A 20,715-nucleotide genomic window follows, 5' to 3' on the forward strand; every position below is an offset into this window, starting at 1 on the left:
AACCTATCTTTATCTTTAAGATGATAATGAGCCATTTTTATTTGTAATGTTGGCCATTTTTTGTTTCAAATGCCACTTCTGTTACACTAAACTTTACAATCCCACATTTAAACACACATTCTCAGTGTGTTAGCATGCAAGAATGTGCTGTAATGTAAGATAATAGATCTACTGTCCGTCCAGCACAGCACTGACCCGCCTGCAACTCACACTCACTCACAGAACACTATTGTCCTGCTCTGCACAAAGAGTCCTGTAAGCATGAACACACACACACACACACACACACACACACACACAGAAAGTCCCAGCACTGCCTCTCGTTCCTGTACCGGAGAAACCGTATGTATTTTTTACTCATAACTGCTGTTTTGTTGAGGATACTGCTGTTATTTTTAATAACAATAAGTGTGGACTGAGCCTCGAATTCAAGCCTTATTAGTCTTGTTAGTTATAAGGCCTGTTGAGCGGTTGCTTATTGTCAAATACTGTTAATTTTTGATGCCAGGTTGTTTACTAAGCTTTATATATATATTAAATTTGTTACATGGCTTTTCAGCAGTTTTGATTCTCTGTAAGGGATTTCACATTGTTTTTTTGTTTTTTGTTTTCTTTGTCTCAGAGAGATACATGGTTATGCATCATGTATGAGATATGATACATGTAATTCTGTATGAGTAATATACGCTCCTCTGATCACAGAGCTCTGAACAGCTGCGTCGGAGAGATGAACATGCGCACAGTTGTGTTGAAGTTGTGTCTGTTGTTCTTTTCACTTGTACAGTGTGTTTGTGAATGTGGTTATCCACTCTCTTTACATGCCTTGTGGGAACTACAGGTGAAGATCCAGGATGGAGGTACAAAATTAACAGTGTAGGCTACAGCATCTAACCTGAAATTACACTCAAACTACAGTTAAAACAGCCTCTAATCTGAGATTAAGCTCAAACTACAGTCTCTAATCTGACATTAAACTCAAACTACAGCTAAAACAGTCTCTAATCTGACATTAAACTCAAACTACAGCTAAAACAGCCTCTAATCTGAGATTAAGCTCAAACTACAGTCTCTAATCTGACATTAAACTCAAACAACTACAGCTAAAACAGTCTCTAATCTGACATTAAACTCAAACTACAGCTAAAACAGCCTTTAATCTGACATTAAACTCAAACTACAGTCTCTAATCTGACATTAAACTCAAACAACTACAGCTAAAACTTCTTCTAATCTGACATTAAACTCAAACTACAGTCTCTAATCTGACATTAAACTCAAACAACTACAGCTAAAACTTCTTCTAATCTGACATTAAACTCAAACTACAGCTAAAACACCCTCTAATCTGACATTAAACTCAAACTACAGTCTCTAATCTGACATTAAACTTAAACTACAGCTAAAACAGCCTCTAATCTGAGATTAAACAAACTACAGCTAAAACTTCTTCTAATCTGACATTAAACTCAAACTACAGCTAAAACTTCTTCTAATCTGACATTAAACTCAAACTACAGCTAAAACACCCTCTAATCTGACATTAAACTCAAACTACAGCTAAAACACCCTCTAATCTGACATTAAACTCAAACTACAGCTAAAACACCCTCTAATCTGACATTAAACTCAAACTACAGCTAAAACAGCCTTTAATCTGACATTAAACTCAAACTACAGTCTCTAATCTGACATTAAACTCAAACAACTACAGCTAAAACTTCTTCTAATCTGACATTAAACTCAAACTACAGCTAAAACACCCTCTAATCTGACATTAAACTCAAACTACAGTCTCTAATCTGACATTAAACTTAAACTACAGCTAAAACTTCTTCTAATCTGACATTAAACTCAAACTACAGCTAAAACTTCTTCTAATCTGACATTAAACTCAAACTACAGCTAAAACACCCTCTAATCTGACATTAAACTCAAACTACAGTCTCTAATCTGACATTAAACTTAAACTACAGCTAAAACTTCTTCTAATCTGACATTAAACTCAAACTACAGCTAAAACTTCTTCTAATCTGACATTAAACTCAAACTACAGCTAAAACACCCTCTAATCTGACATTAAACTCAAACTACAGCTAAAACACCCTCTAATCTGACATTAAACTCAAACTACAGCTAAAACTTCTTCTAATCTGACATTAAACTCAAACTACTGTCTCTAATCTGACATTAAACTCAAACTTCAGCACTACAGCTGTGAATTCAGTGTAAAATAATAATAATTATCTATTAAATATAAAACAATCAAAATATTTAAATACAACATCATATATGTTATCATCTTAAAAACTATTCAGCAATCTATTCAAAAGCCACAGAAAAAAAATATGTTTTTAAAGAAGATTTAAAAACGGCTAGCGATGAAGATGACCTCACATGGAAAGGAAGACTATTCCATAGTTTAGGACCTATCACAGAAAAGGCACGGTTACCCTCAGATTTATAACGGCAACGAGGAACCTTTAAAAGCAGTTGGTCAGAATGAGAATTTTAAAATCAACCCTGAATTTCACGGGAGCCAGTGTAGGGATGCTAAAACGGGGGAAATGTGATCCCTCTTTCTTAACCCTGCTAACATCCTGACTGCTGCGTTTTGCACAAGCTGTTGACGGGATAACGCAGTTTGGGGCAGACCAATATACAATGAGTTTCAATAGTCTAACCTTGATGAAATAATAGAGTGGATCACAGTTTCCCAGTCAGTATTTGCTTTATTTTAGTAGTCGATCTCAGGTGGTAAAAACTACTCTTGACAACAGCACTGATCTGCTTATTGAAAAATAAAGATTAGTCAAAAATCACTCCAAGATTCCTTACATGATCTTGTACGTTCAACGACAACAGATCTAACTGGGCAACTGGGCCGGGTAAGCAAGACAAAGAGGAACGTAAACTCAAGACTTCAGTTTTGCTCTCATTTAATTGTAAGAAATCATTTGCCAGCCAATGTTTAATATCTCTGAAGCAATTTAAGGCATTCTCTGAAGAACAATTCTTGTCTATACCAACTGGGAAATAAAACTGGGAATCGTCTGCATAAGAGTGTAAGATGCTGTATTTCTGAAAAATAAAGCTCAGGGGAAGCATGTACAATGAAAATAACAATGGTCCTAAAACTGACCCTTGAGGGACACCACATTGTAGCTGATCTGATGTAGAAGAGAATTTGCCTAAATTAACAGAGTCCTTTCTTTTAGATAGGAGGAAAACCACTGGAGGGTCGTCCCCTGGATGCCCACCATACATTCTAAATTATTAGAAGAATATTATGGTCAGTTGTATCGATGTGTGTTCAAATTGTATGTTTTATGTTCATAGGTTTATATCGTGGGGATCTGCATTGCAGTATGTGGAAACTTTCTCATCAGCATCTCCTTAAATATCCAGGTGAATCTCAGTCTCATGGACACACACACTCACAAACAAACACTCTTTTCAGTGTTTTGGTGGTTTAGTGATTCTTTGCTGGTGTTTGCCGTGCAGAAATACACGCACATGCGTCAGTCTCAGCGAGGGACGAAGCCGTACTACACCAGCCGCCTGTGGTGGTGTGGGATCTTGCTCATGGGTTTGGGAGAGCTGGGAAACTTTGCTGCATATGGATTTGCTCCGGCGTCGCTCATCGCTCCTCTCGGCTGTGTGTCTGTCATCGGTAAATCACGACACATTCTGTCAGGTATTTTACTCTTCGAATGGTGTTTAAAAGATTGTAAAGTTGGTTCTGTTTCTCTCTTTCAGCAAGTGCTGTTATTTCTGTGGTGTTCCTCAAGGAAACGTTACGAGCTTCAGATATCCTCGGTGAGATCAGATTCCTTTTCACACCTCATGCTGAAATTATATATACAAAGCAAGACTGGGTAGAGTTTGCAGCATTGTCAATTCCACCAATAATGTAAGATGAACAATGAACACATCAAGCTCAGACTGAAGCTCTTGTAATAAAGGTGTTTTCTTTCACAGGAGGTGCTTTAGCTCTGATAGGCACCTACTGTCTGGTGACCTTCGCCCCTCATTCGTCCCCTCATGTGACGGCCAATATGGTGGAGCGTTCGCTGGTCAGCTGGCAGTTCCTTATTTACTTTGTAAGTATGTCGAGATACAGCACACATCCGACCAATCACGTTATACAAGAAGCCATTAGAAAAGTGTCAAAAACAAAAACACAAAGTAAAAAAGGAAAGACCAATTTCACATAAATGACGTTGTACTTCGGAATTAATCTTTCATCTGTCTGTCTCTCTGCAGCTGTTTGAAGCGATTCTCTTCGCTGTCCTGATGTATTTCTATAAGTGCAGGAACGTCAAACACATCGTAATCATGATGATCTTGGTGGCGTTACTCGGTAAGAACAGATTCTGCTCTCGCTATAGACATAAGAGGCTGAAGATGATGAGAAAGAGCACAGTCTTCACTCACAACCATCAGCTGATGGAGAAAATGTAAATCTGTTTTGTGAGATTGTGAGAATCTGGTTCCTTTCATTAGTTGGAAATAAAAGAGGCCTGAGATCCAACAGAAGCTGGTTTGAAAAATATCCAGATATTATCATTTATCAGATTCAGAATAGAAGTACTTTGTATTTCTGTCTAGTTTCATAATTATCCTGATGTTTTGACCAGTGAAAGCGTGTTTGTTTCAGCGTCAGTGACGGTGATCTCGGTGAAGGCCGTTTCAGGAATGATCACGGAGACGATCCGTGGAAGTCACCTGCAGCTGACCTATCCCATCTTCTACATCATGTTCATCATCATGGTCACGTCCTGCGCCTTCCAGATCAAGTGCGTCTGACCCTTCATTAACACACGTACACTTCTCTGTATTATCTCTGAACAATCTTGCTCATCTCTTTCGATTGGCTCAGGTTTCTGAATCAGGCCATGAAGCTGTTCGACGCCACTGAGATTGTGCCCATCAACTATGTTTTCTTCACCGCCAGCGCAATCGTTGCTGGTCAGTCGTATTTAAACGTGTTTTGTTCCTCCCTGGAAACACAAAAATGCCTAACAAAATATTTTTGCATTTCTAGGCATTTTATTTTATGAAGAATTTTATGGTTTATCTATAATATACATCATCATGTTTGTGGTCGGGTGAGTGTTTCTTGAAGATTATTACAATTATTATTTATAACAATATCTGGTATATTTGTGGTTTAAGATGTGTGTGTGTGTGTGTGTGTGTTTGTGTCGTTCAGGTGTCTGCTGGCATTTACTGGAGTGTTCCTGATCGCAAGAGCTCGTCCCAGAATCAAGATGGACCGTGTGTTCATTTCCATGGGCCAGATTCCAGGTATCTCTCAGTAACGCCTGATCAGGCTCCAGAGATCGAGCCGTCAGGGATTCCGGTTATAAGTGACTGTGTTTGTGTGTTTCAGGCAAAAGTTGTACGGATAAAGTGCAGCCGCAGTCTGACGACAGTAAATATGGAAAACTGGCATCTAAATTAACATGCAACAGTGAAATACAGCAGGATGAGCCATAGAGAGAGCGCCACCTGCAGGAGGAACAGAGGAACTAACACTCAGTGTGTGTGTGCGCGAGAGTGTGTGAGTGTATGAGTGTGAGTGTGCGAGAATGTGTGAGTGAGTGTGCAAGAGAATGTGTGTTTGCAAGTGTGAGAGTGTTTGTTTGTGTGCGTGTGAGAGAGTGTATGTGTGTATGAGTGTGTAAGAGAAAGAGTGATATTGTGTGTGTGTGTGTGTGTGTGTGTGTGTGTGTGTCTAACTGAGTTTAGAAAAGGGTTCATTTTGAATGCATAACCGTCTAAGTGTTATGGGAGCATTATGATTTTTTAATAAACTAGTGTAACATGAAACGACAGTTTGATACTTTGCCTGAAGGAAAAACATCACTCACACACACACACACTCACTCACACACTCACACACTCACACACTCACACACTCACACACTCACACACTCACACACTCACACACTCACTCACTCACACACACAAACAATTGAACACACTCACACACACACTCACACTCTCTCTGTTAAACTATCAGATCTCACGAAGGTAAAACGCTTTTACTTGCACTTATTTTTACTGTACTGGAAGACGCATCATTTACATTACCTGAAACTAGAGGGAGTTTAACTGAACACTGATTCTTGGTTAATAACTCAGTTTTTAAACAAAATTAAATGTCTTAGCAAGTCAAATCTCTCTCAAATCCCAGCAGAAAAAAAAATCCAAACTTCTGATGATGTAAAGAGTTTCTCTCAATAAAAAAAAAAAGTTTCAGCATATGGTCTTAGAAGTTCGACATGCATCGAGCTGATCACACAGATCACAAACATGCATGTTGAGCAGTCATGTGACAGACTGAGTCTTCATGTGTCGATGCTGATCTGAGCGTAGCGGTACTGCAGAGACGAGGGGTTGCGCAGGAGGACGACACCGTGCTGTTCCTGCGGCTGCTGAAGGAGCATGTGCAGAAGTCCGGTCACGCTGATGAAGGCCAGCGCCTCGCCGCGGCCGGCGGCCAGAGAAAAGTCGCCCTGCTGAACCCAGCCCAGCGTCGACCGGCTGCAGTGGGACACAACACTGGGCAGAGGCTGCGGCCACACACCCCGCAGGAGCCGTGCCGGACGCTCCGGGTCAGTCTTGTGCTCACACAGGTTCTTCAGGTGGTCTTTGTGTCGGGGCTCCTGCGGGCCGCTGCTCCGTCCGTCTTTAAGCAGCAGCTGGAGGTCAGAGGTCGTTGGGACGCACACCGTGGCGTGCAACGCCGGCTGGCCTTTACTCAGCAGACGCACACGCACCCACACCAGACTCCGTCTCCAGTCCTGCTGCAGCGCCACGGCCGCCGCACGGGTCAGCGGAGGGTTAGTGTTCCTGCGCGACACACGCCGACACCACGCCGACAGCTGACGCAACACCTTCAGACTCCTGCAACACACGTCACATGATTCACAGTCTGCACATGCTCAGTTTGTGACAGTCTACAAGATAAAAGCAAATCTCTCTCTCGTCTCAGCGTGTTTGGGCAACTGACCTCAGAACAGTGAAGTGCGGTGCTCCGTCTCTGGTGCCGCTCGCCGTCTCCGTGCTCAGATTCATTAGCTCCTCCCACTCATCCGTCAGCTGTTGCCAGGGGCAACGGAACGGTGCCAGGCAACCGTGTTTGATGTAGTTGGTGCGTTTTGACGGAGGACGTCTGAAAGCAGCGAAAAGTGATTTTCTATTTTATCATGGAGACATTGTGCAAAAAAAAATACACATAAAACACAACATTTCTCCCACCTTTTGAACTTTTCTAGAAGTTCCGCCTCCTGCTCGGACTGGAAGCGCACCCCTGCAGGGCAGTCTGGGTAATCGTGAGGGAAGTGAGGCTGACCCATGAACTGGGAGTGTTTGATACTCATGTGGAGGCCGCCAACACGAACGCCACAATACACCTGCAGAACACGCATTAAAACACATGATAGAAGATCATAATGAGCGTCTGATGTGTGAACTGAAGTAACAGCGTGAGGAGGCGTCATACCACGACAAAACATGATTTAACAGCAGTCGTTATGCTCTGCTCGTGCTTCCTGATCTGAGATGGAGGCTGTGATTTGTTCTGGTCAGGAGTGATCAAGGACGACAGTAAAGAGTTCACAGTAAACAGTGTTCAGATGAGTTTGGATCTCTTATAAAGCACACCAACTTCACTTTGTTTTTACTTTTCAAACATTTTAGTGGACAATTTTAACATTTCACATATTAAAAACTACACAGAAGCTTCCTTCAGAGTTCTGCCAAAATAAAAGTGTGCTTATTGCATAAAGTGAAGAGATTAAGACTGAACTGTACAAAATTACTGCAAAACAAAATCTCATTCAATATAATAACCGGCATTCCGCTCTGGTTTTGGGCTTGTGATCGTAATGGTGAAGTATTTTATGACCATTGGACAGTCTTTGCTGCATCAGTAACGCTGTACAGTTGATCACAACAACAACGGAGGAAACAGGTGGATAAAGACGACTGAATTAAAGGATTAGGTCACTTCAGAATTAAAATTCCTGATAATTTTGGAAAGTTGGAAAGGTCATGCGTGATGTAGGCAGAAGTACCGCGGTCGGGAGAAAAATTCCATCTCATTTTCTCCTCCAACTTCAAAATCGTCCGACATCGTTGTTTTACCTTTTTTTGTAAAGGCCGTTTGACTTAGTCTTTGTACGTTCACTTTGTAAACACTAGATCGGTACTTCCGCCTACGTCACGCGTGACCTTTCCAATGTGATTACGTAATGCGTGGGGCATCACAGAGCAGTGCAAGACGAGCATTTGTGGTTAAAAAGTATATAATTTTTTTTTTTTTTTTTTTTTTTTTTTTTAGAAAATGTCCGATGGTTTCTCTAGATAAGACTCTTATTCCTCGTCTGGGATCATGTAGAGCTCTTTGAAGCTGCACTGAAACTGACATTTGGACCTTCAACCCGTTGAACCCCAGTGAAGTCCACTATATGGAGAAAAATCCTGGAATGTTTTCCTCAAAAACCTTCATTTCTTTTCCACTGAAAAAAGACAAACGTGAACATCTTGGATGACATGGGGGTGAGTAAATTATCAGGAAATTTTCATTCTGAAGTGAACTAATCCTTTAAGAGATCTCTGATCATAATATATAAAATGTCTAAAAACCACCATTTTTGTGTGTAACCCTCACCAGTCGCGGCATCAGTCAAATCCATTCCACTTGAGGAATGCCCTAATAAATGAAACTCCATTGGGTGTTTTCACTACTCACGCCAAAGCATCTTATCATATCTGTCACTAAACAAGCTGGTATTTAAGTAAAAGTTCATCATTTGTTCGCCTGTTGCTTTTAAAGGCATCATGTAGTGTTTGTTGCAGCACTGAATTACAGTTACTTACACTATGATGTTATAACGCTAACAGTTATCTGACGATAGGCAGACAAAAGTATAAAAGCACATGTTGTAAAAACAGACACTTCCAGTTCTTGATTATAATTGGCTGAGCTGTGTTCAATGTCAGTAATATACTTATAACCACACACACAGTTGAGGGTCTTGAGACTGCAGCACGGTATCACTGCGCCATCTAGTGTTTGTGTCACACATAACTTTCTGCTGTATGTCACTGTGGACCCTAACTGCTTTTGTTCAAAACAACTTACTAGACTTTTGTTGCTGTGTTTATTTTTGGGAAACCTTGCCAGGTATGTGGTATAAAGGTATGTTTAGGCTATAAAAACAATTGTTTAATTAAAAGGCACCAGAATACAGGAAATGGCATGCTTCTGGGGGACGACCCACCCACATTTTTTTGCTTCCGACACCCATGTCTCAAGTGGTTGCTTGACCATTTTTGCTTTTCCTTTATTGTGTGATTACCTCTATGTATTGGTATTGCAAAATCACCAGTTTGTTTTATTATTTTAATTGGTTTAACCACAGCAGTCGTGTCATGGCACAATTTTTTTTTAGGTTTTCCAATGCCCTCTAGTGTCAGCTTCCTGTCGGCTCCTCCACCACAGATCAACACCAAAGTGAGGGCAATTTAAAAATAAATAAAAAAATACATGTTATGCAATACCAATACATAGAGGTAATCAATAAAAAAAGCAACCTCCATTGGGCCACTCAAGTGGGATTGACCCCATTTTACAATGTATAAAACCCCTATTTTACAATGTTCCTGTGGTCTTTACGCTTGTTTCCACTAACGAAAATAAGAAATGTGATCAAAATGAACAATGTCGGAAGAAGATGGAATGAACATGAAGGGTGTCAGTGCGTACCAGAGGGACCCAGAATGCCATTCCCCAGCCCTTGGGCAGCAGCAGATCCCAGCCAGAGCCCCAGTGCAGACGCTCTTCTCCGCGCACACGCCCCGCCTGATGAACCAGCAGCACTGGAACACCAGATGGAGCCACTGACAGATGGGAACCTGGAACCAGCAGCTCACTCCTCATGCGGTTCAGCTCCTGACACACACACACACACACACACACACACACTTTTTTAACTTAGTGTGTAATGCTGCTGTTCGAGCATAAACAACATCTGCAAAGTTACGACATTCAAAGTTCAATGCAAAGGAGATATTTTCTTTTACAGATATCACAAAATGACAGCTTTGTTGTTGTTGAGCTGTTAAAGCTCCGCCCTCTTCTGGAAAGGGGGCGGGAGCAGCAGCTCATTTGCATTTAAAGGGACACACAAAAACGGCGTGTTTTTGCTTACACCCAAAGAGGGGCAAATTTGACAAGCTATAATAAATGATCTGTGGGGTATTTTGAGCTGAAACTTCACAGACACATTCTGGAGACACCAGAGACTTATATTACATCTTGTGAAAGAGGCATAATAGGTCCTCTTTAAAGAGACAACTGAATTACCACATTATAAATGGACCAAGGGCAGTGAAGCACATGATCCATTTCATACGGTCAGTGTAAGTGTTGCTGTGTTACCTGCTCTGACAGTCGGCCGTGTGTCACACGCTCCCGAAGCGACGCGTCCCACAGCGCACTCTGACTGCAGTGAGCCGCGACTCCTCTGAGAGTCAGATCTCTCACACGCTCCTCCTCTAACATGTGAAACACGACAGCACAAACATCATCACGTCTGGTGCGTGTGTGTGTGAGAGAGAGAATCTCAGGCCCTGCCAGGATTCGAACCTGGTTCATCTGCATGGAGGCGCAGAGGCTCCCGGAGCTCAGGGTCAAACACACACACACACACACACACACACACACACACACACACTTCCTGTCATGTGTACCTGTGGTCTGCTGTAGGTCAGGTACAGTTTTACCACGTTTCTGAGGTAAAGTCAGTCTGGGGTCATCTACAGTCAGTCCCAACACACAGCCTGCTGGGAACTCTGCTGTTGAACACACTCCTGTAAAACACACACGCCATCAGACATCTACTGCCTCCTATAACAGGGTCACATGACGCTAGTCTTCATTCACCTCTCAGAAGACGGAAGATGTCCGTTTGCTGCTGGTGGACGCTCCTGTCGGCCTCGCCACTGCTCAACGGCTCAAACACCTTCTACAGACACGAGAGCAAATCATCAGCCGTCAAAGAGCAAAACGCATCATCAGCATGAGTGTGATGTCATCAGAAATCTCTCACCTCAATGGCTGGATGGAGTGTGTCTGTGAGCACCATGTGGGCCAGCGGACCAATCAGACGATATCGCACAATCTCCATGGTGAGGTCACTAAACAGGATATGATGAATGATCACACTCACAGACTTAATCGTAATGTAGAAACACATTTTCTGCATAACGACATGTATTGTAAAAAGCGCTACAGAAATAAACGTGACATCATCAGATGAAGTCACCTGATGGTGATGGCCGTGTCTGTGGACTCCCAGCGCACCGGGGCTCCGGCGGGACGCGTCCCGTCACCCAACAGCTTTTTGGCGGGAGGCCCAGCGTCGCCTTCGTCGGTCTTCCTCTTCCTCCCTGCAGGCGGCTCCGCGGCGGGACGAGGTTCCTCAGAGACGGACACGGCCTCAAAACACTGACACACCAGCTGCAGCTCCGACAGCACGTCCTGTCACATGATTACACCACTTTCATCATCACAGAAAACAAGTGGTGAAAACATCCAAAGTGTCACATGACAAACAAGCGAGCTTCGCTTCATACCATCATCAGTCACGTAAATTGTCAAATTGCCGCCACAGTCTGTTTATGTTGGATATTCTTTTATTTAATAATCATTCATTAATCGGATATATTTTTGCAACGACAGCTCGATATAACTGATAAACATGTTTGGAACGACATGTATGTACTTCAAAAAGTATCACGTGTCATTTAAAAGTTAAGCATGAGCTCTAGTCGTGATGTTTGTAGATCTTTGGACATCGACACATGACGTCCACATCCACACATCCCTGACGTCTACTGAGTGAACAGACAATCAACAATGAGCTGCGATCACACGCGTGTAACGTGTCGGTCAAGCGTTCACATCGGCGCACTCATGTAAGTGTGTGTTTGACCTGTTTAAGGGCCGGATGGATCCAGATCCACAGCTGTCTGTCTGATGCGTCAGGGACCTGGGGCCGCCACAAGAAGTCAGCTGGACCCAGAGAGCCTTGAGGAAACTGATCCGCTCTGTACAGGTGGACACTGCCCTGACGCGCACCTGAGAGACACGACGCCGCTGCAAACGTGGGACCTGTAACAACACAACCAGATCAGAGACGATATCAACACAACAAATACACAAACACTCACACACACACTCATGTTTATTTCAGTTGTGACGTCTCAGTGAGTCACTGGGTTTGTACCCGAGCTACAGGTGACTGGCAGACTGCGGGTGATTGGCTGACGTAGTGTTGCACCTGCACGAAATCAACGCTCTTTCAAAAAAGGGACTCGTTTGTACTGATGGCGGGAAGAGACGTGGTGCTTGTTGGCGTCTGTTTGTCTGTCATGAGGCTACCGGTGCTCTCGAGGGATAAGGAGGTTGCGGGAGACCACCGCCACACTCGAGGAGTTCTCGTTCTTGTTCTGATCCGCCTTCCCTAGAACGGATTTTTGGACCTTAATCTTCCGTTGGTTGTGTTTGTAATGTAAATAAATTGTAATGAAGCGGTTGTGTGGCGTCTCCCTGTTTTTGTTGCGTTCCTTGACAAAGAATCGTAACATTATATTAGTGAGGACATTGCATAGATTTCTATTGATTTTATATCAGGTTAGTGATATTTTCTATGGCCAACCCCTAAACATGTGCAAAACACTAGATTTAAATAAAAACATGTTTTGGCCAATTTAGAACCCTTTTTAAAACAGTGAGAACCAGTAAAATGTCCTCACTAGTCAGCTGATATAATATTTCAGACATTTGGCCCACACTAACATAGACAAACCTATACACACACAAACACACACGCACCTGTTTGTTTGTTGGTCAGTCGAGCCAGCGCTCTCAGTATCTGATCCTCAGATCCTCGAAGCTCCAAGCAGCAGAAATATGACAAATCCTGTGAGTGAGAGAGTGAGTGTGAGAGAAAAATCATGTTCTTTTCCCTCTGTTTTCCTTTAAAGGTGCAATGTGTAAAATTTGGGAGGATCTATTGACAGAAATGCAGTATAATATACATAACTATGTTTTCAGTGGTACATAATGAACCGTTATGTTTTTATTACCTTCGAATGCGCCATTTCTATCTCATACACCGCGGGTCCCCTTACATGTCAAGCCATTATGTGCCGGCCTGTTTCTTCAGGAGCCCTAAACGGACAAACACTCTACAGAGCGTGCTTCGTCACTATGTTGTTCTTCTGCTAAATCGTTCGTGTTTTTAGAGACAGCTTGCATCGTCACTGCTTTGACTATGCACAAAGAAGCAGTAGTCGTCATCTGGTTTATTAGAAGCAGTTCTTTGTTAAAAGTAAGAAGAAACATCATTGCTTCACACAAGCCACTCTCTGCTTTCTCAGACGACGACATGTCAGCCAGACGGCCACCGTAGTCTCTCCGAAAGGGAGGGGTGTGCAATGTTAGTTGCAGTTCACAACCTCACCACTAGATGTCACTAAAATTTACACACTGCACCTTTAAGGATTGAATAAATGACAAGTTACTTGCGGAGCTGTTTGTTTGTTTGTTCTTCTGCTGAAGCTGATGGTTGACAATATAATAAATATAATAAAGAACTAAACTGCTCATGATGTCTTCCAGAGTAAAATATGAACACAGGATTATGTTTTGTACAGTTAATCACTGTGTAACTGTTGTTTTGATTAGTAACTTCATGTAAATGCAGAGTCTGCGCCCGAGCAGATAAAGTGTACGGCATTTATATTTCATCGGCTGAAATCACTAGGTACATCTGTGAAATTTCTCATCTGATCAAGTGTCACAGCAGTTTCTACAGATGTGACGTAAACACACACTGATGCTGTGGAGACACACACACTGATGCTGTGCTGACACACACACTGATGCTGTGCTGACACACACACTGATGCTGTGCTGACACACACACTGATGCTGTGCTGACACACACACTGATGCTGTGCTGACACACACACTGATGCTGTGCTGACACACACACTGATGCTGTGCTGACACACACACTGATGCTGTGCTGACACACACACCTGCAGCAGGGCGTGAGCGCTCATGGCTCTGTAACTGGCTCTGAAGCTCTTGGACGTGGGTTTGAGCGGCAGACAGTAGCTCCAGGTCTTCAGCATGTGGAAGCGTTTGGCGTGCCAGATGTGCGTCTCCATCCATTTGTTCTTCCTCTGTCTGCGATTGAACTCCAGCAGCAGGTTTCCATGACGACGGCGCGCTCGCCGACTCCTGCTTTTGGGCAGCGGTTTCTTCTCCTTGTCTGGTGCGCCCTGACTTCGCTCCGCCTGCACACACACACACACACACACTGAGTGACCTGTGACCTCTGCCTCATCAGTCAGATTGTGTGAGACCGATGACTGCTGGGTCAGTAGGTCAAGAGTCAGCAGTACCAGTCTCTGAGCGCTCTCGCGCAGGCGGCTCGGCAGTCTCTTGGTGTTGTGGCTCATGGCTCGTCTGCGCATGTGCTTCGGCAGAGCGTTGAAGACGTGGCAGCTGCCCGCAGGCTTCCTGACGGCCTTCAGCATGGCGTTGACTTCAGCGGCGCGGGCTTTAGCGAAGTAAGTGGCTGCGAGACACAATCAACATAAACAACTTTCATTCTTAAAGACTTAAGAAAAATTAGTTATACATATTTACATTTAAGCATTTGGCAGAAGCTTTTGTACAAAGCGACATACACTGACTCGAGGTACACGTTTTATCAGTTCGTGTTTTTCCTGGGAATCGAACCCATGACCTTTGCGTTTGTGACCGTATGTTTATATTCTGCTAAACATCAGAAATCTCAAGGTTTGGATGAACTATTCTATAATTATGAATGTTTTTGATCACCTGTTATGCATTTGGGCAGATCTTGACTGTAACTATGACCCCCAGCCTGATGACCTCTGACCCAGCCGGATACCTGTGACCCCTGACCTCTCTCGGTACCGTGACCTGCAGATGAGCATTTATTTAATGAACACAAATGATACAAGAATAAACACCATGATTTCTGCTGAAGAGAGTCATTTTCAGCTCTGATCACCTGAGCTGGAGTACGTGACGTTTCTCGGCTGATTCTTCATCTTTTTTTCTCTCATTCTGTCTTTTGCTCCAGTCATCTGAAACAGTTTCATCTGAATCAGCTCAAGTCAATCCACCATATATACATAATACCATATATATCTGACATACCATACATCAAGTCAGCTTTTACAGTACAGATTGTTTCACAGTAATAAACAGAATCAACGATGTGAACAGAGTTCAATTCAGACAATAGAGTCATAATTCATTTAAGCTAATTTCATCTATAAAGCAGTTCTGTAGAAAACAGTGATGTCATAGATAGATAGATAGATAGATAGAGTACACAACACTGCAGACAGGACATTATTTACATAATGTACAGAACAATCTTCTGTCTTTACAACCTTCACACAATATTAATGTAGTAAAATTAATATAAACGTTTCATTCAAAAAAGGTAAACTAATGTAAACCTGTAATTTAATTGGCCTGTAAATCTTTGTATTTGTGGTGATGTGTGCTTTACTCTGTTCTAACACAACACCAACACAACACAGATCTGATCGATACAGCGATATAACACAACACTTACCTTGAAGAGCAGTTAATCGGTTCAATTAATTTTGTCTGTTTAATTAGGTTTAAAACAGTTTTTTGTAAGTTTCCTGTTTGCACGCTGCTGCTCACGCTCTGGCTGACAGCACACGTGCACAATCTTATTTCCGGTGTAAAGGATGATGGGAAATGTAGTCCTTTCATACCAAAGAAGGGATAAGGATATTAAAGGGATAGTTCACCCTAAAATGACAATTCTGTCATCATTTACTCACCCTCAAGTTGTTCAAACCTGTATGAATTTCTTTTTTCTGCTGAACAGAAAAGAAGATATTTTGAAGAATGTCTGTAACCGAACGGTTGATGGACCCCATTGACTTAGAATTTTTTTCCATACTATAGAAGTCAATGTCAGTGTGTGTGTAAGTTCGTGTGAGTGTGTGTGTCATTGAGCCTGTGTGAGATTGCGTGAGTGTGTGTATGTCTGTGTGTGTGTGAGCATGCGAGTGCGTCAATAAGAGTGTGATTGTGTGTGTGTGTGAGAGAGAAAGTGTGTGAGTTTGTGAGTCTGTTTTTGTGTGTGTGTGTGTGTGTGTGTGCGCGTGTTTTTGTGACATATCAGGACACAAATTTGTATAATGACATGGGTATGACAGGTATTACAAGGAGAGGGTGACTTATGAGGACATTACTCCATGTGATGTTTCCTGTGATGGGTAGGTTTAGGGGTAGTGTAGGGGGAGAGAAAATACGGTTTGTACATTATAAAAACCATTACACCTATGGAATGTCCCCACAATTCACAAAAACAAACGTGTGTGTGTGTGTGTGTGTGTGTGTGTCACAAGAAACTGTTTAAACTCATTTCTGTGTGTGACTCTCATTTATTTTACTGTGAGGTCAACTGCAATGTTAAAATAATGTAATAAAAGGTTTCAGATTTTTATAAAAGAAAAATCAGTACACAATCATATTATTAGTAACTGTATTTATTCTGTGCACATATAAATGTATAAAAAGACACACAGGATCTGTGTGGAGAGATCACAGTTCAATAAAAGCTCTACGTATCAAAGTTTTTATAAATAGCAGCTAAACTTTCACATTTACACTGATATGATTCAGTGAGTGAGTGACCGCTTTCCTTCAGGATGTCAAAGATTTAAAGCGTCAGTTTAAAGCTGATCAGATGAGGTTCATTAGTGATCTGGAGTTTAAGTGTAACCATCAATCACCACAAACAACAGTACTAAAATAACATACACTGTTGATTAATACACTACCGTTTGCCATAATTGATTAATGCATGTGAAGAGTCAAACTGCTTTGCATCTGCAGCTTGAGCAGAAACTCTGAGGTGCAAAAAGCACTAAATACATAAAAGAGACGAAACCCTTCTGACCCATTAAAAGGCACATTGTTAAGCATAATTTGGTTGATTCACAGTAATTAGAGCTTTGGCTCATGTTCGTTCAGATGAGTTAAGATATATTGCTGTTGTCTATTAACAACAATGCTAATGATGCTAATGCTACTTAGAAACACTCATTTATGTACAAACTTGTACCCAAACACTCAAAGGCTACTGAAACAAAAGGCACATGACTTCTGTGGATCTGAGTTCAGCTGTGACATCAATCTTCAGCTCCTGTGGATTTCAGCAGATCAGCTCCATCTTCACCCACCACTGAAACACAAACATGAAGGCTGGAGTTTATCCTGAAAGAGCTTGTGCTTATTTAATTTCATAATATACAAATGGGATCCACACAACCCCCATTTCTTATCTACAGTATATCAATGACTTTGCTGAGGAACCAAAAAGATTTTAGATTGCCACAATAAATGTATTTGCTCAGTTATCTCCAAATATGTTTTTTTAGCACTGAAGAGATCAGAGGTTGCAGTGTCAAAAGAAAGAGCTAAAATACGGCAGTTAATGGGTTTGACCTCTGACCCCCTGCAGGAGCGTCTCACCAGCTGTATCCGCTGCGATCTCCTCACTGTCAGGCTGTGAAGCTTCACCGGCCGCCCCTGAAACACACACACATGTTCATACTTCTGTCCGTGAACAGCAGTGACAGTATCATTCTGCTCTCTGTGAATTCATTGAGCAGATTCACTGCAGAAAAAAACACACAGAATCTGTAGACAGTGGAAAAGTGTGCCGAGTTGATGTAAGCAGACTTTTCATGCTTCACGGCATGCTTTACTGTTTTTAGACTTGTTCGCATTATTTTTAATAACACTGACCTAATAAACTGGAATGTAAAAAGCATCTCTGGCACACATAAGTCTTCTGAGCGGTCAATAATGAGTCCGATCTATGATAAAAGCCCCCGTATACTTCAAGCGAAATTGAAGAACGAACTGGTGTGACGTCCTATTGAACTAAATGAAGTTCGTTTGGAGTTTGTTTTGGGAGTTCGAAACAGCTTGCCAAAGTTCGTTGAACACCTTCATGCTATATAACAATAACGTATAACGTTTTTGTTACGCATAACGTGTTACGCAGCAGGTTTGAGCTTCAGCAAGAACCAATGAGGTTCATTCTTGTGTTACGCAGCTCGATTGACATCCGCAGTCCACAGTGACATCCATCCATCAGCTACACTGACCAAACAAGTCTTCAGAGATGTTTGGTTTGAGACCTTTAGCCGCATTGTTTGTTGTTCTCTTACCTGAAGTGTATGTCGGGAGTGTCTGTGAGCGCTAAGATGCTCATGTGAACATTCGGCCCAAATAAGCCATTGAAAAGCACATGAACATCCATTTGCTCATATTTTAAATAAATGATTATATCAGAATCAGAATATTGATTACTATCATTCAATCTTGTAAAAAGCAACACTGTGGCAATGCCCAGCGCCGTGTGTCACCAACAGCTGCCGTCATCGCAGGACATGTTAAGTGCTCATCTTACATAATCTGAGGCAACAGAGCGCAAGATTATTGTGATTTTTGGCTCGACACAAAGAGCGATAAAGTGTCAGCAAGAGGCTGTTGTGCAGATGTGAAGAAAACTGACATGTTCTGTGTTTCACACTGTAGTGTCTTTGTCTAGACTGCAGTAAACAATCCCTGTTCTGTTACCCAGCATTAGTTATGCACTGCCTTACTGTATATGTAGTGACCGACGCTTTACTTCTCAAGTGTGTTTTAAATCTTTTCATGTGTGACCCCCATAATCCCATGCGTTACCCTCTGGGGCGGCTGCACAGATCACATTCTCCTCTGCAGCTACTGCCTCAATTGCTGGACTCGGTTCTTCTGGTGTGGGCTCTACAGCTGGAGCTGATTCTAGAGCTGGGCTTGGTCCCACTGGAGCGGGTTCTGGAGATGCAGTTGGGTCCTCAGCAGGAGCTGATTCTGCACTCAGGATTGGCTCAGATGGAGTGAGTTCTGGAACAGGGATTGGTTCCAATGGGGTGGGTTCTGGAGCTGGAGTTGGTTCCACTGGAGAGGGTTCTGGAGCTGGAGTTGGTTCTGGAGCTGGAGTTGGTTCTAGAGCTGGGCTTGGTTCCACTGGAGCTGGTTCTGGAGCTGGAGTTGGTTCCACTGGAGAGGGTTCTGGAGCTGGAGTTGGTTCTAGAGCTGGGCTTGGTTCCACTGGAGCTGGTTCTGGAGCTGGAGTTGGTTCCACTGGAGCTGGTTCTGGAGCTGGAGTTGGTTCTAGAGCTGGGCTTGGTTCCACTGGAGCTGGTTCTGGAGCTGGAGTTGGTTCCACTGGAGCTGGTTCTGGAGCTGGAGTTGGTTCTAGAGCTGGGCTTGGTTCCACTGGCACAGCTTCAGTTGCTGCATTAGCTTCCTCCAGTGTGGGCTCTGAGCTTGGGTCTGGGACTTCTGATGGGAATTCTGGAGCTGGCGTTATCTCAGCAGGCTTGGGTTCTGGAGTGGGAGTGAACTGGACTGGTGTCTGGACTGGATCTGATGCTGGTTCCAGGGCTAGGGTGGTTTCTGTAGGCTGTAGTGTCAATAAGTTCTGAAGCAACGTGAAGTACATGCTGCTCTTCAGCAGGGGCTTCAGGACTTGATGCTGCAAAAACGTCTGCCGGATCCACCGCCTCCAGAGCAGCATCACTTCTGCTGACTGTTGTCTGCTCTGGTTCTGAGGCCTCAATCTGGACCTCGTCCGCCACCTCGCCCGGTCCTGGGCCCATCTCGTCCAGAAGAGTGCTTTGAACTGGCAACTGCATCTGATCTGAGATGGTCTCGCTTTCTTCTGCTACAATCCCATTACGACTGACTGGCAAAAAAACACAAGCAGGGAGGAAATAAAGTTTATTAACATGTTTTAAACATGCAAACAGAATTGTTTGTCATCACAATTTTTCTTTTAGCTACGAAATGTAAATAAGCCAAAGAGTTCTCCATTTCCTTGACCCACTATATAAACTGCGCCTAGAGCAGAAGGGTAAATGAAGAATTAGCTCTCAGATCACATGGATCTGAAGATGTTCTTTGAGAGAATTCTTCAGTTTTCAAGCTTATGCCTCAAAGCAAAGTTATAGACGTGCCTTTATTCATACATGCATGAAAAATCATAGCGGAGTCAAATCCATTTATTTGTCTGTAGTCTGAACAGCATAAAGCTAACCACATCCCAAACGTAACTTCTTGAAAAAGGCAGCACTTTATCTGAACTCAGAAACACATACTGTAGCAAGGAGTAAATAATTAAAAACACATTCCTGCCTCACTTAAATGGTTAATATTTATCTTTCTACAAACACTAATGAAGCATCATGGAAGATGCTCTCATGGAAACCCAACAGAAACATGAAGCCCGAGTCTTTCTGTTTGAATACATATCGAGTGTTTACTGTTTTCTCTTCTTCTTTTTCACACGTCCCCGTGTGTTCAACTTTAGAAGAGCATCGTGCTTTTCAGTCCAGTCTTTTGTTTACCACCCACTGTTTATCTTGCTTCATCGGACAGGTTTGATCATTACATTATATACAGATTCTGAATCACAGATGTGTGTGTGAAAGGCTGATTCTACAGGCAACAGAATGATAAAACAATCTCTTATAGTCAGGCATCTTCAA

General features: G+C 42.6%; 2 protein-coding genes across 6 annotated transcripts; one reads left to right on the forward strand and one right to left on the reverse strand.

The window, feature by feature from the left end:
- The first annotated feature begins 265 nt into the window (after positions 1-265).
- LOC127497329 (NIPA-like protein 2) lies at positions 266-5,832 on the forward strand. 4 transcript variants are annotated; one of them, XM_051865741.1, is made up of 12 exons: positions 266-342; positions 839-857; positions 3,337-3,405; positions 3,502-3,670; positions 3,757-3,816; positions 3,979-4,100; positions 4,264-4,360; positions 4,658-4,796; positions 4,880-4,968; positions 5,045-5,108; positions 5,213-5,307; positions 5,393-5,832. In XM_051865741.1, exons 2-12 carry the CDS (start codon positions 852-854, stop codon positions 5,497-5,499), a joined length of 1,017 nt encoding a protein of 338 aa, XP_051721701.1. In that variant the 5' UTR covers positions 266-342; positions 839-851; the 3' UTR covers positions 5,500-5,832. The 4 variants fall into 4 exon arrangements, with proteins under 4 accessions (XP_051721701.1, XP_051721700.1, XP_051721702.1 ...); XM_051865740.1 differs by having other exon boundaries at positions 276-342; positions 785-857; XM_051865739.1 differs by having other exon boundaries at positions 299-342; positions 785-873.
- A 181-nt stretch (positions 5,833-6,013) lies between these two features.
- On the reverse strand, positions 6,014-15,820 carry pop1 (POP1 homolog, ribonuclease P/MRP subunit). Of its 2 annotated transcripts, none has more exons than XM_051865728.1 (16): positions 15,705-15,820; positions 15,129-15,219; positions 14,933-15,037; positions 14,491-14,666; positions 14,122-14,382; positions 12,911-12,998; positions 12,009-12,187; positions 11,340-11,554; positions 11,124-11,211; positions 10,958-11,036; positions 10,765-10,884; positions 10,454-10,569; positions 9,779-9,964; positions 7,267-7,421; positions 7,019-7,180; positions 6,014-6,912 (listed from the first exon to the last, which is right to left on the reverse strand). In XM_051865728.1, exons 2-16 carry the CDS (start codon positions 15,217-15,219, stop codon positions 6,354-6,356), a joined length of 2,580 nt encoding a protein of 859 aa, XP_051721688.1. In that variant the 5' UTR covers positions 15,705-15,820; the 3' UTR covers positions 6,014-6,353. The 2 variants fall into 2 exon arrangements, with proteins under 2 accessions (XP_051721688.1, XP_051721687.1); XM_051865727.1 differs by having other exon boundaries at positions 10,958-11,039; positions 15,705-15,819.
- Positions 15,821-20,715: the final 4,895 nt, after the last annotated feature.

The sequence above is a fragment of the Ctenopharyngodon idella genome, chromosome 16 (assembly GCF_019924925.1).
Source record: "Ctenopharyngodon idella isolate HZGC_01 chromosome 16, HZGC01, whole genome shotgun sequence".
Classification (NCBI taxonomy): domain Eukaryota; kingdom Metazoa; phylum Chordata; class Actinopteri; order Cypriniformes; family Xenocyprididae; genus Ctenopharyngodon; species Ctenopharyngodon idella.